The 12,422-nt window shown below is 42.2% G+C and overlaps 1 protein-coding gene across 7 annotated transcripts in view; it reads right to left on the reverse strand.

Annotated features, from left to right (window-relative positions):
• Nucleotides 1-254: 254 nt before the first annotated feature.
• LOC127359045 (protein unc-79 homolog) overlaps nt 255-12,422 on the reverse strand; it is a 33,633-nt gene continuing 21,465 nt past the window's right edge. For 3 of the 7 annotated variants that reach the window (XM_051392703.1, XM_051392745.1, XM_051392753.1), the window contains 25 exons: nt 11,949-12,017; nt 11,293-11,630; nt 10,989-11,171; nt 10,628-10,790; nt 10,139-10,288; nt 8,721-10,004; nt 7,694-7,795; nt 7,065-7,181; nt 6,259-6,361; nt 6,028-6,168; nt 5,863-5,901; nt 5,625-5,737; nt 5,285-5,370; nt 4,720-4,893; nt 4,341-4,409; nt 4,142-4,252; nt 2,759-2,863; nt 2,585-2,662; nt 2,374-2,463; nt 2,081-2,256; nt 1,723-1,906; nt 1,414-1,617; nt 1,141-1,218; nt 1,017-1,058; nt 255-894 (listed from right to left, as the gene is read on the reverse strand). In XM_051392703.1, the coding sequence (XP_051248663.1) occupies nt 706-894; nt 1,017-1,058; nt 1,141-1,218; nt 1,414-1,617; nt 1,723-1,906; nt 2,081-2,256; nt 2,374-2,463; nt 2,585-2,662; nt 2,759-2,863; nt 4,142-4,252; nt 4,341-4,409; nt 4,720-4,893; nt 5,285-5,370; nt 5,625-5,737; nt 5,863-5,901; nt 6,028-6,168; nt 6,259-6,361; nt 7,065-7,181; nt 7,694-7,795; nt 8,721-10,004; nt 10,139-10,288; nt 10,628-10,790; nt 10,989-11,171; nt 11,293-11,630; nt 11,949-12,017 (4,388 nt within the window). In that variant the 3' untranslated portion in view covers nt 255-705. The remainder of the gene's footprint in view (nt 895-1,016; nt 1,059-1,140; nt 1,219-1,413; nt 1,618-1,722; nt 1,907-2,080; nt 2,257-2,373; nt 2,464-2,584; nt 2,663-2,758; nt 2,864-4,141; nt 4,253-4,340; nt 4,410-4,719; nt 4,894-5,284; nt 5,371-5,624; nt 5,738-5,862; nt 5,902-6,027; nt 6,169-6,258; nt 6,362-7,064; nt 7,182-7,693; nt 7,796-8,720; nt 10,005-10,138; nt 10,289-10,627; nt 10,791-10,988; nt 11,172-11,292; nt 11,631-11,948; nt 12,018-12,422) is intronic. The other 4 variants (XM_051392712.1, XM_051392729.1, XM_051392737.1 and 1 more) reach the window with 4 other exon arrangements.

Raw genomic sequence — 12,422 nt, forward strand, 5'->3', positions numbered from 1 at the left:
AGCATGACTGACAGTCTGACAAGGATCTCAGACGGGAGCTGACTAATGCATGTCATGTCATTTTCCCGGAGACACCTGAGGTTCGGTTTCTCGTTCAGAAGAGTAAACAACAGAGCTGATTTTATCAGTCTGCCATCTGCATTATGGTAAACTGGACATTTTCCACATCAGTCAGGACATCAAAAGGCAGTAAATGTCACATTTGAATTTTGAAGGGGTCGGCATTTCATATAAAATGACAAAGTGTCTCAACGTTTAGAAAAACTCGTACTTTTATTATCCAGCTTGCAACCAAGCAACTTAAAAAGTGATAGAATATGAATGTCACAGGGTGAGGATATTGAAGATTCAACAAGCATTTGCTTTCAGACTCTCACTATTACCAACAAGGGTCTATAGAAATTCTTAGTCATCTACTGACTCTTCAAATCTGTTGAATACAACAGTTAGGCACCTGATACAATTATCCCATACGAGCCTAACAAACCTTTAATTATCAGCTCCAGCGCTAGTACTTTAAAATAGCATAGATTTACTGTACATGTACAGGTATTATACTAAAGGTGCTGAAAATGATTCAGTCCAAATGAATCCCACACAGCATCAGTTTTATTTAAGAGTCCTTTTTTGGTTGGGGGGTTCAGCCATAGAGGATGCATGCAGGTCTAAGGTGCCAGACTGGATCTGAGATGACCACAGAGCAGGTCACATGGGGTAGAACTGTGAGGCAGCCTCAGACGACTGGATCTCCACCTGAGCCATCTTGAACTGGGTGCACTGCAGCCATTTGCGCAGAGCAAACGGAGGGGCTCCAGATGTCTGGCCCTGCAGACACTGGTGGTTCACACGGTTCTGGATGGCCTGGAGACGCAACTGCAGCCCCGCAGACAGATGCTGATGAAGCAAAGATGGGAGAAGGGAAAATTAGTCCATAGTTACTGCTACATAATACTACATACAACTACTACATAGTTAATCTGTTTCAATAATGAAGCAAAGTGTTTTAAAAGCCTTACCTTCAGGTTTGACTGAATCATGGGTAGCCACATCGGGATTAGCTATGGGAAAAAATGGGAAATGGATAAGTATTATGCTACATGCTAAGGTAATCATGTATTAACTATGTTGAGTTACACAAACCTTGACAAAGATGGTTGAGTTGCACTCTTGCAGGGCTTCCATCAAACTAATGACATGAAGACACACCATCTCTACCATCTGAGAGAAGAAAGTATCAATCAAAACTGATTTTCTCGGTTATCATAAATAAAAAAGGAATTAATCCAAGAGTTGAAAATTAACTCCTCTCTTCACATTTCACATGAACAAGCACACCACATTTCAACACCCCTATTCCTACTTCAGCTAGCTTAAATAGATCCCAAGTGGAAAAGGATAAGGCAGAGCACTCACCACTTTATTGTGGGCCATGAGCTGCAGGATGCTGGGTGTAACTCGACTCCAGAACTCCAGGCCAGTGAGGATGGCGCTGGAGGAGAACTCTGTCTGGTTCTGGTTCAGCAGGGATGGAGCTGCGGCTGCCTGCTCGCAGTAGATGGTCCACAGCTGGGCAAACATGAAGGCGTGGAACAGAGAGCACATGTGCAGCACCGACGTCTGGGGACAGAGATCAAGACCAAAACAGAAGGCCAGTGAGGTGGTTATAGATCAGATTAACAAAACCTGGGTGGGGTCATTTAAAGAGATTTGTTTCTGCCAGACCTTTGACTGTTCTGGAAAACCAATGAGGATGACTATGAGATGATCTGCGATGTGGGAGCCAGCATCCAAGGGGATGGGCATACAGGAGGTGGAGCCCTGGTGCAGGGCACAGTGTGTCAGGGAGCCCAAAAGTAGCCAGGACAGCTGACGGATGTGGGACACACACTCGATGAATTCTTTTGGCCTGCAGAGAAAAAAAAACATTGAAATTTAGTTTTACAACAGCCTATAAAATAATCTTTACTTTACTCTCATACTCCTCAGGATTATACATTATATGTTTCTGTTTTTGTGGGTAAACTGACCCTGTAAGTCACTGAATCATTACTAAACTAGTTTGTAGTTTTGTCATTCTTACCCTTGTTGCATGGTGGATGGTGGATGATAAAGCCAGGGAAGATAGCGGACTACAGCTTTGTTATCACGGTGATTGCCTTTACTGATTTCCATGGCGGCGACTTGTGCCAAGCCCACTTTCAGGTTCCCCCCGAAAGTGTCCTCATGCAGCGGCTGACAGCAAGCCTTCATATGGCTCTGAATAACAGATTTGGTGTGAGGAAAGAAATAAGGCAAAAATATGGGGAAAAAATCTAGATATAAAAAACAAGATACTATGCAAGTTGTGGCGCTCACATGAAGAATAAGACTTACTTTTAGTTTGGTTAGCGTGTGCATATCAGCAATGAAGTCCAGGAGCTCACTTATGTATTGTCTCATGCATTCCATGGCTGCTGTTGTGCACTGTCGGGAACAAAAACAGTTTATCCTTTAGGAGGAATCACAGTGGGGTCTATCTTTGTTTCCTGCTGTTTTATGAGGCCGATTTTAATAAGATACAAACGCACAACGACTTAAGTCTTACCCCCGGCAGCGTTGCGATCATGTGCTTTTGGATGATGGTGGATTCTGCTAGCCGCGTACCGATATCTGCACAAACAAACTGAGAAATTCCACAGTGAGCTTTAGAATTGTATTCAACATGAAACACTGTGATTTGTTTGTTTGTTGTGAAGTGCTTAAAAGCCAGCATTTTTACCTGGACCAGCAGTAACAAGTTTGTGTCAGGCAGAGGAGACTTGAACTTGAGAGCCTGCAGAAGCTCTAACACCACAATGCGGGACATGTAGAACTTATCTCTCTCCTGGATGCAAGGAGATAGAGAGTGGAGTAAATGTACTGATGCAGCAAGACTGCCTTTTTCTATTATCACTCTCCCTTACTCATGCTGCGAGGAGAGCATAAACTCTGTAGTCTGAATAGGGGGGGAAGGACAGGCAGGGAGAGGGGAGGGAGGGGAGGCAGGGAGACAGAGAATAGACAGAGAATAGTGAAGCTGAAGAGTAGATTTAGGCCAGTCCAGATCTCTCCTCCCAGAGTCCCAGGCAGCTCAGATGAGGCTGTCAGCCTGCCTTCTCCCTCCCTGAGGACAGGCTGCTCTCTTTGTTCATCCCTTCCACACAAAGCCCAGCTGCCTGTTTACAAACCACACTGTCATCTTCTGGCTTCCACTTTGCCTCTCTCTTTCTCTATGCAGTCATGTTTGCTTATGTTAGGCGCAGGCACATGCTCCTCCGCTCTTACAGAACGCAGAGCTGCCTGACATTTCTCACTGTGTGCCTTTTGAATGTGCATACCTGTACGCGGCACTCTCATAATTAAAAGTTAATGGAGCATGTCCGTTTGGTAAATAGCAAATCATAGGCTCTTCTTAAGCTATTGGGCCCAGTTGATTCAGCGTATAGTGCACTGCAGCTGTGACAAATGGTGCATGATGAGACAAACTTTAGTAGGTCTAGAAAACCTGACTTTGTGTCGTTAAAGCCTGACCTCCAGAGATGACGGAACTGGCTGAAAAATCCTCCAAGTGCCTCTCAGAAACCTCACCTCTCCATAAAACAACTGCACAGGACAGGTTCCAAAAGCAATTGCTTATAGTGACTCCAGGTTTTAAAAAGCGGATATTATACGGTGAGGAATTAAAGAGGGTGTAGAAAATCAATACTGCAGGAGACATAAAGCATGCACTGTTGACAGTGGTGGAGGACTGAGGATCCATCTGGTCCAACAGTGCAGACAGCCCTGGCTCCATCTCTGTCTGAGACAGCCACTCAGAAACACACCATACATCCTCAGCCCTAGCACACCAACTAATCATGTTAATCAATACTGGCTGATTGCCTACTTAATCATCTGTGACACATGGCCACATTTCTGGCTGACTGGAGAGTCAGGGAAGTAGGTGTAGCACCAAAAGAGTGATGAGCGAGAGGCCTGCGAACAGGAGATCAACATTTTTAACAGTGCAGATTAGTTTAAAAGGTTTAACTCTTTCAGGACTGCATAAATACTGGATGTCAGCACATGTTTCAATCCTACATATCAAACTCTATGTCTTTTACACAGTCACACTCATGAGTACCTTGTTGAAGGCTTTGTAACACAGTCCACATAGTTCTACGAGGTAAGAGAGGCTGAACATGCCATACTGGATGACAAAGCTCAGCAGCTTGGAGAAAGGCTCCAGGAGGCTCTGTAGGATGGAAAAAGAAGAAAAAGGGGTGGATATTAAAGGCCAGAATTTGGGCACATCAGCATGAAAAATTTGGCTCTGGGCTTACCCGAGTTGCATTTGTCGTTGGGATTTTCAGCAAACAAATGATAATCCTCAAGCTGGAATCCATGGGGCACTAATGAGGCACACAGATTGCAAATAAAAAAAAATTTGAAAATGTCAGTAGGTTTTAAAGTGCAAAAGTTGAAAACAATTGCATAGTGCATAAACCATATTCCTGGACTTGGTGTTTGTCTGCAGTGATAAACTGAGTACACTAATCTGACCTCCAAGGTCAAAAGCGCCAGAGTCAAATCAATTACAATTTTTTAAGACTCTGTCCTATTGAACCCGACAAGGGCACCGCTAGATGCTTTTTCCTCGAGCCATAATCACATTAAACCATATCAGACCATGACTAAGTGAACGGAAGAGTCGATATCTACCTTAAGAGGAAGCACAGAGGGCAGTTTTGTGAGGAAGGTCTGGAACTGGTTGCAGATGGTTGTCCACAGGTTGCTGGGAGAGTCCATGGGGAGAGCCTCCATGAAGGTGGCAATGTTTTCCAGGCAGTGCAGCATTGTGCCCCCTGCTGGCAGACTCTTCTTGTTGTTCAAGCCCTGGAGGGCACAGAGGCATAAACCATAACAGGGTTATATAATGACATTCTATAAGCGAAGATATTTCCATTTAACTGATCATTCAGTCCTGATCAATCACAAAGCTCATGATAAGAGCAGGGGATTTAGGACAATGAAGCACAGATGACCACTTGGATGAGCTCATGCATCAACGGGTTCTTATCTGTGTCATTTATTTAGCTTAACAGTGACAATAAAGTGGTAAAGTGGTGCAGAGGAAGGCAGGTTTTCTTGAATGCCCCGATGGTTTGTTGTTTTAGATGGCCTTATGCTGTGCATGTAGCTGGAGCCACAAAAGCACTTTGCTTTGACAAGAGCTCCTCCTGCTGGTTACATGACTCAACACAATTATGTGAAAGAAAAAACCCACCTCGAGCAACATGTTGAGGGCAGCAACAGAACTCAGTTCATTAAAGTCTATCAGGGAAGATGCAAGTGTTCGCAGAAAACTTCCATCTGCAAAGAAAAAGAATGATAGACATAAAAAGAGTGAAGGTGACAGTATGTCCAGTGGGAGCCTATTAAGTAAGTCTTAAATAATAGATAGATTAAAATAAATATGGAAAGTAAATCAGTGAAATATGCCTCTACCATAGGTTATAAAGAGGCTAAAACACACATAAAAAACAGACATACTGTAAGTCTCTATAAAAATTGTGCAGGTCCATTTGAAGGATTTTTGAGTTTAGTAGTCTGTGGTATGAGCAGACCTTTGATGTTACTCTGGAAGAGTTGGGGCAGGATGCCATTAGGGGCCAGCTGGTGAAACATACAGCGGAGGAACTGCTTGGCTACACCTGCTACATTCCCTGGGATCAACATACTGCAAAACATCAGAAGGAGAATGGCTGTGTTGGACAGGCGGTCACACTTCACATCCATTATTAAACTCATCTATGGGCACTGAATATCTGAGCACACTGGTGTGATGGCTTTAATGTCCCATACCTCTCAGCTTGTCCAGAAAAATTGCCACTAGATGCCAACCTGAAAGAAGTTAAAGCAGTGGATTAGGACTCATCGATGAATTATGTATGAGCTCTAAAGGTGAGTTATGAAACTTCATTTAACGGTGAAGTGCTGTGTGGATGTAGATTGCTGGAGCAGCTGTACCTGCCCACAGACTGCATGATGTCGAGAAGCATCGGAGCAGCCAGATCAGGGCTGAGGTGGATGAACATGGAAAGAACGACCACTGCGAGACTGAGAGTCTCCTCGTCATATTCCTCCAGCACGGCTGCACAGTCCCGACACCTGGGACATCACATAGAAATAAGCCAGACCGCTTTACACATTAAAATTACTCTTTTCAATACAGGTATAGCTGTCGATTGATTCATCCACCTGTCAGACATTGTGGTAGGCTGCTCATCGATAAACTCCTCAGGCGCGGGGACAAACATGCTGACCGTGCTTGGTGCAGAGAGCAGACTGGTCTTTGTTGGACCTACAAAGGAAACAAAAAAACAGTTATTATGTCAATTATTAGATGCTGAATGAGGTCAATGAGAAATAACATCTTAGTTTTGTTTTTGAAAAGTATCTTATTTTAGTATCAACGACTAATTGCTAATTTTCTGTACCCCTCAAGTTAAGTGATACATCATACTAAGTAGTTACTTGGTAATTCCTTATTACTTCATGATTATGACAGGTAGAGTTACATGGTGAAATTAAAAACTCTGTAGCAACTTGTCATAATCATAAAGAAAGTCAGTATGTAGATTCACAGATATGTATAAAGTAATCATTACCTGATGACTCATTAATACAGTATCTCCCAGTCAGTTCTCTTGTAAATCTAAACTATAGAATCCTCTAGACAGAGTTATTTACTATTCACAAGTTTGTCCTGGTTTAAGAGATAGTAAATACTATAGGATTAGTCCAATATTAGTCAATGTTATATAGTAAATCAAAATAATGGATACTTTCAACTAATGAATAATAAGTGTTTCCTCATTTGCATATATTATTTTTGCTTACTTTTTCTTTTTTGCTTTATTGTATTGTATTTTAACTGTTTAATTTATATTACATGTCAATAAGTGACCAATAAGTTACTTTATTCCTGTTTATTTAGATTTTCAACATGTGTTACACCATATATCTCCTTATTAGGGAATAAAGAAAAGTGTAAAGTGACTGACCCGTCTCCCAGGTGCTGATGTTGTGTGGTGCACTGGACTGATGTTCCAGCTGTCTCTTCATTAGCTGGCTCATGGTCAGAGCTCCCAGAGAGCCTCGCTTCACCTGACGGTACTGAGCTGAAGGTCAAACACAGAAAATAATACCTGGGTTGAAGTACCTGCTAAGACCAAATCGGCAACAATACAAACAAGTGTGTGTGGTTACACAGAAATAGGTAAGACACACATGAAAATAGATGGTGATGTAATTTTATTAAGGACAAAATTAAGTCACTTATTTAGCTCAGTCCTTTTGAGGAACTTCAACATTATAAAAATATTTTAGAGTGAAACTAATTTGAAAACAAATGTATATAACATAATGTTTTTTTTCTAGATTTTCTCAGTAATTTTACTGGCTTTATAATAATAAGTCAAATAATATTATGTGATGTTATTGCATATTTCCATTTCCAATATGAAGTTTGCTAAAGGAAGCATAGCATATGCTTTTTTGTTGTCTGCACAGATAAAATAGGAAATAGCACACAAATAATTTAAAAAATGGCAAATTAAGGCCCTCATAATGATACCACAACAGTCAGATTTATTGAAGTTTATAAGGAGACTAAGAAGTATTTGGATCCTACTTGATACTGAAGAACGGTGGCTTGTTTCAGGCATAGCAGCTTCAAGGGTTGGGGCTGAGGCAGATTCTCGTGGCTTTTCCAATGTAGACAGAACTTTGTGATCTGCAAGGCAATATGGGCGGGGCACTGGCATCAGAATATATGCCGTTTCATGCCAAGAAAAAAACTGCATGAGATATAGACATTCAGTAGTAATAAGCACTACTTTTGCTACCATTAGGAGATAGTTAAAGTTTATTTAGTGGTAATTTAAGAACGGTTTCTTATGTGAAGTTTAGAGTTTTGTTCCTCACCACCTCTTCTGCTTCTTTTATGTTAAGTCAAATTATATAGTTTCACAGCTTCTGATGTGTGCTGAAAAACCTCTGAAGTGTTAGTATGAAAGGAAAGGAAGAGTGAACACATATATAGAAACACACGACATGATACCACACAGCTGGAGTTAAATGAAGATTTGAGGCAGCTTGTAGAGTACATTTATATTAAAAACATAAAGGAGCATATCCGTGTATTGGCAATATTTATCTCCTTTACTAGAAATCATGTATCCTTTACATTTATGCTGTCTAAATATATGCTAATCTCACTAGATTAGATTAGATTGTTCCTAAAATATCAGGCTACCACTGGTTTCCATTATACTTGGAATATGCTGTGTGAAGTGATTTACGAAAGGTTTTCATAGAATTTATTTATTATTTACTAGTTCTTATTGTATGGAAATGAAAACCACTGGATGCCTGGAACTATAGAAAAACACATAAGCATGGTTTGGTAAATGATCAACTGTGACCTTAACTATAGATGATTTGTAGTAAATGCACTAAAACCTGTTATAGTTTAAAAGGTTAAGATACACACTTTTGTTCACACTGGTACAAAAAATGATTATTATGTAAAAGGAATTTGATAAGCCTCCTCAAATCTTAAACATCTTTTTTAGAAGATCAGTTTGACACTTATTACACAACACCTGACCATCACACTGGTAATGCAGGAATTATCCTTATCTATACCTCCTTCTTACCAGTTTCTGTGGCCTGCTCACCACCCAGCTTCTCGAACATATTGAATGTGATGTCCAGGTATTCCCTCTGGATGGCGCTGACAGCTATCTTCCTCTGCTTCCGCTGTCTGGGAACAATCTGGATTTTAAACTCTGTCTCATCGTTGTCATCCCCGTTGTCAGGTTTGGGGTCACTGTCCCCTTCATCGCCCATGTCGTCGTCCTCTTCATCATCCCCATACTCTTCTTCGTCGTTGCTGTTACTCTTGCTTATTTCTGGTGAGGAAAGAGGCTCTGCTTTGTCCTCTGGGATATCCAGGAAGATGGTCCTACCAGAGGGACTTGTACCTAGTCCCAACACGATCTTTACTTCCTCAGAGGTCACAGACGTGTCGTCTAGAGAGGTGTAAGGGACGTGTGGAGTCTTCCTCAGTAGGTCTCTCTTCTGCTTCAGGGTCATGGGGCTTTCATGGCAGACATTTTCTGGTCGGTCAGGAAGATCAAGAGAGGTGCTGGGAGTCACACGGTTCAGCTTCTTTTCCAGAAAAGGTAGCTCTGTGTCTCCCTTTCTCACCACATGGTCTGGGGTCTTTTTATCCCTAGAACAGTCTTCTACACTCACCTGAACCACAGGAGACAGTCGCAAAGTGCTGCTACTTGCAGGGGAAGCCGAGACCTTCGGACTCCCGTTGAACTTGGAAGCCATGATGGTGTTAAGGTCAAACTCCTCATCGCTCTCTACGATCCTCAGAGGAGGCAACGGTTCAAACACCAAGGAGTCACTGTCCGACATGGAGAGCAGTGAGTGTTTTTCTGGAATTGAGGTACAATCAGAGGAGAGGTCGATGAGGTCTTGGTCCTCCTTCCCCTGAGCTGATTCTTCCAGCGAGCTTTGGTCCAAATTGTCCTCAAAGGTCTCCATGCAGCTGAGGCGAACCTCTGGGATGACAGGCTTGGAGATGTCAGAATGGCCGCCTCGAGAGCCTCGCCTGTCCACTGCATCACTGCCTTCGACACGAACCGAAGAACCATCGGATGATCCTTTGCCATGATGCCTACTGTGTGATGTGGCTGAGGAAGGGGGCAGGACCACAGGGGGCACCTGCATGTCACACCGATCGATGCAGGATTTACGCCGATGTTCGTCCAGATTGAAGAGGATAGAGTCAGTGTTGGAAATGTCCAGAGACTTCTGCTTGTGCATGGCCTGCAGCCGCTTCTTCCTGGTGCTTTCCTCCCTCACACAGTGCAGAATGCTGTCCTGAAGCGCACTTGCTTCACGGTACTCTGACAGCTCAATTTCACCTGATACAAAGAAGAAAAATTTGATTTTATCCCAGTGAAAAGCCTCCTGCAATCTCCAAAATATGTTCTGCTGAGAAAGATTTAGTCGATGTGCTGTTATACTACACTTTACTCTGAAAGCCTCTGCTTCTTACTTTTCTTGGCATTCAGCTCTACCGGCTGGTACTTCACAGACTTGCTGCCACCAATCCTCTTCAGGCGGGCAAAGAAGGTCTGTGACTCCTTGTTAGCAGCACCAGTCGGCGTGTCATGGACGTCTGACTCATCAAATACACTGTCCTCTTCTAAAGATGGAGAATTAACATCAGTACTGCATTTCAGAGGATGCAACGGATTCATTCACTAAGAGTGTCAATTTCATCATATCCTATCATTATGATCTACATGGTATAGTAAAGCTTTTTCTTCCAAAAAAGCAGTCAATCAATGACTGCAGATTAGTTAATCTAAAAAAAAAGATATCCACCTAAAATCAACGATTACATTTTTTTTTTCTTAATATTAAACAGTTCTTAAGAGAAGGTCTTAAGATAACTCTAGGAACTCTATGTATTCTCTATGTATTTTGCTGCTAGCTGTTTTAGCAGTATGGTCTTGAGATAATATCCTTTATTTTGCTTCACCTTTTTCTTTCTCGCTGTAGCGGCTCATGTTAGAGTTATCACTGTAGAGTGGTCCTGCTGTGGCGTGGGGACGACAGCTGTGATACTGGGCATTCAGTGTGTTGATGGTGATGTGGATCAGATGGAGGACCACTTTACTGCCGTCCATGTCTCTGTAAGGGTACTACGGTCCATAGAAAAATATAATAAGCTTATGATGTATAGCTGCCAATTGCTTTGTAATTCATACTGTATATCCTAAGATATAAAGAAAATATCTACAGCAAGATTCAGCAATCACAAAAACATGTTATTTAGGTGACTGAATGAATTATGATCCATGCAATGAAATCACACTGACACATAGTAATATAAAGAGTACCTTATAAAGGATAACTAGCAAGGCTTTGAGCCACATCTGTCTGATGTGGGGCTTCAGAGCCCACAGAGAGCATCGAGGCGGCTGCTGGAAATAGTGTCTCAGCTGGGGACACGTGCAGTACTTCAACACCTGAACCACCAGGGGGAGCAGCTGCTTTCCTAAACCAATATTGTAGTCCATCACCTGGAAGAAACAACAGTTCAATTCATTAGCATTCATATTCTACTGTTATATACCTCACAACAATCTATATCTACTGTTACAGAATACCAAAAAAGGTGATAATATATTATATGTCAGTCACTTGTGCAATGCCGGCGATGAAGGCGTTGAAGCAGGTGGAGGTGCGCATCTTCTGAGGTGCAATCATGAAGCAGCCCTCCTGTTGGTCATAGCCCAGAAGCACATACAGGTGACGCTTCACTGTGTTAAAAGCCTTGGCACTGCCAATGTCGGCCTCTGCACTGCTCTTGTCTTTGGCCATAAATTTCATGAGCACCATGATCAGCTGGTGAACTGTCTGGTGATCTATGCCAACGTCCTCAGGAAGCAGGTCTCTGATGACGGTGTCGTCCTCGGGAGACGGGGTCTGGCCTACAAGAGGGGCTGAAGCGTCAGGGTTAAAGTGCGGGAGGAAACGTGCTGCAGACAGAGAGGGAAGGGTGCAGGAGTAGGCGGGAGAGGTGTGGACAGTCAGGACAGGTGGAGACATCATCATGCAATATACACATATATCAGTGCAACATGTTCATGGAATCTGTTCGAGGTAAAAACAAAAAAAAATTGTGATAGCCTGAGGCAGGATGAAAAAACAATGATTGTCACTACAGAGCAAACATTGCTTTTTCATGATTTCACATAAAAATAAGATAATCATACTGTACTTTTCCTCCAATATAATAATAATTATGAAAAATAATACTATTGTTAATAATGTTTCAGATTTATGTTGTTATTTACCTGGCAGGACTTTCTCTATCATATCTCCCAGTGTCGGGGCAGAGTGCTCTTGCCTCGTAAGCCTTAGAGCTAAAAACCACATATGAAGAGCACAATTTAGGAAAATGTACAGGGGAGGTAGTACAGGACACGTGTCCGAGCTTTGTCCAACATTGTTGTCCAAAACATGTGCACACATAAAGACATACACATAATAAACACACTACATGGCCTCAAAACAGTATAAAATCCAAGTGTTATCAAGAATTACGGCATTTCACAAATCACAAATAATATCAAATAACCACATCATGTTTGAAGCCAACACAAGTTGCATCTCCAAGAAGCCTTCGATGCAGAGCCTAAGATAAAATGAATGACATGCTAGGGAGTTCCTCCTTCATTAAACAAAGTAAGTGTTAAGACATTCAAGTGAAATGCACGCTGGGACCAAACAAGTGAGGAGAGAAACATTAGGAAAATGAGACCAGACTT

This window comes from Dicentrarchus labrax, unplaced genomic scaffold (assembly GCF_905237075.1).
Source record: "Dicentrarchus labrax unplaced genomic scaffold, dlabrax2021, whole genome shotgun sequence".
NCBI classification, from domain to species: Eukaryota; Metazoa; Chordata; class Actinopteri; family Moronidae; genus Dicentrarchus; species Dicentrarchus labrax.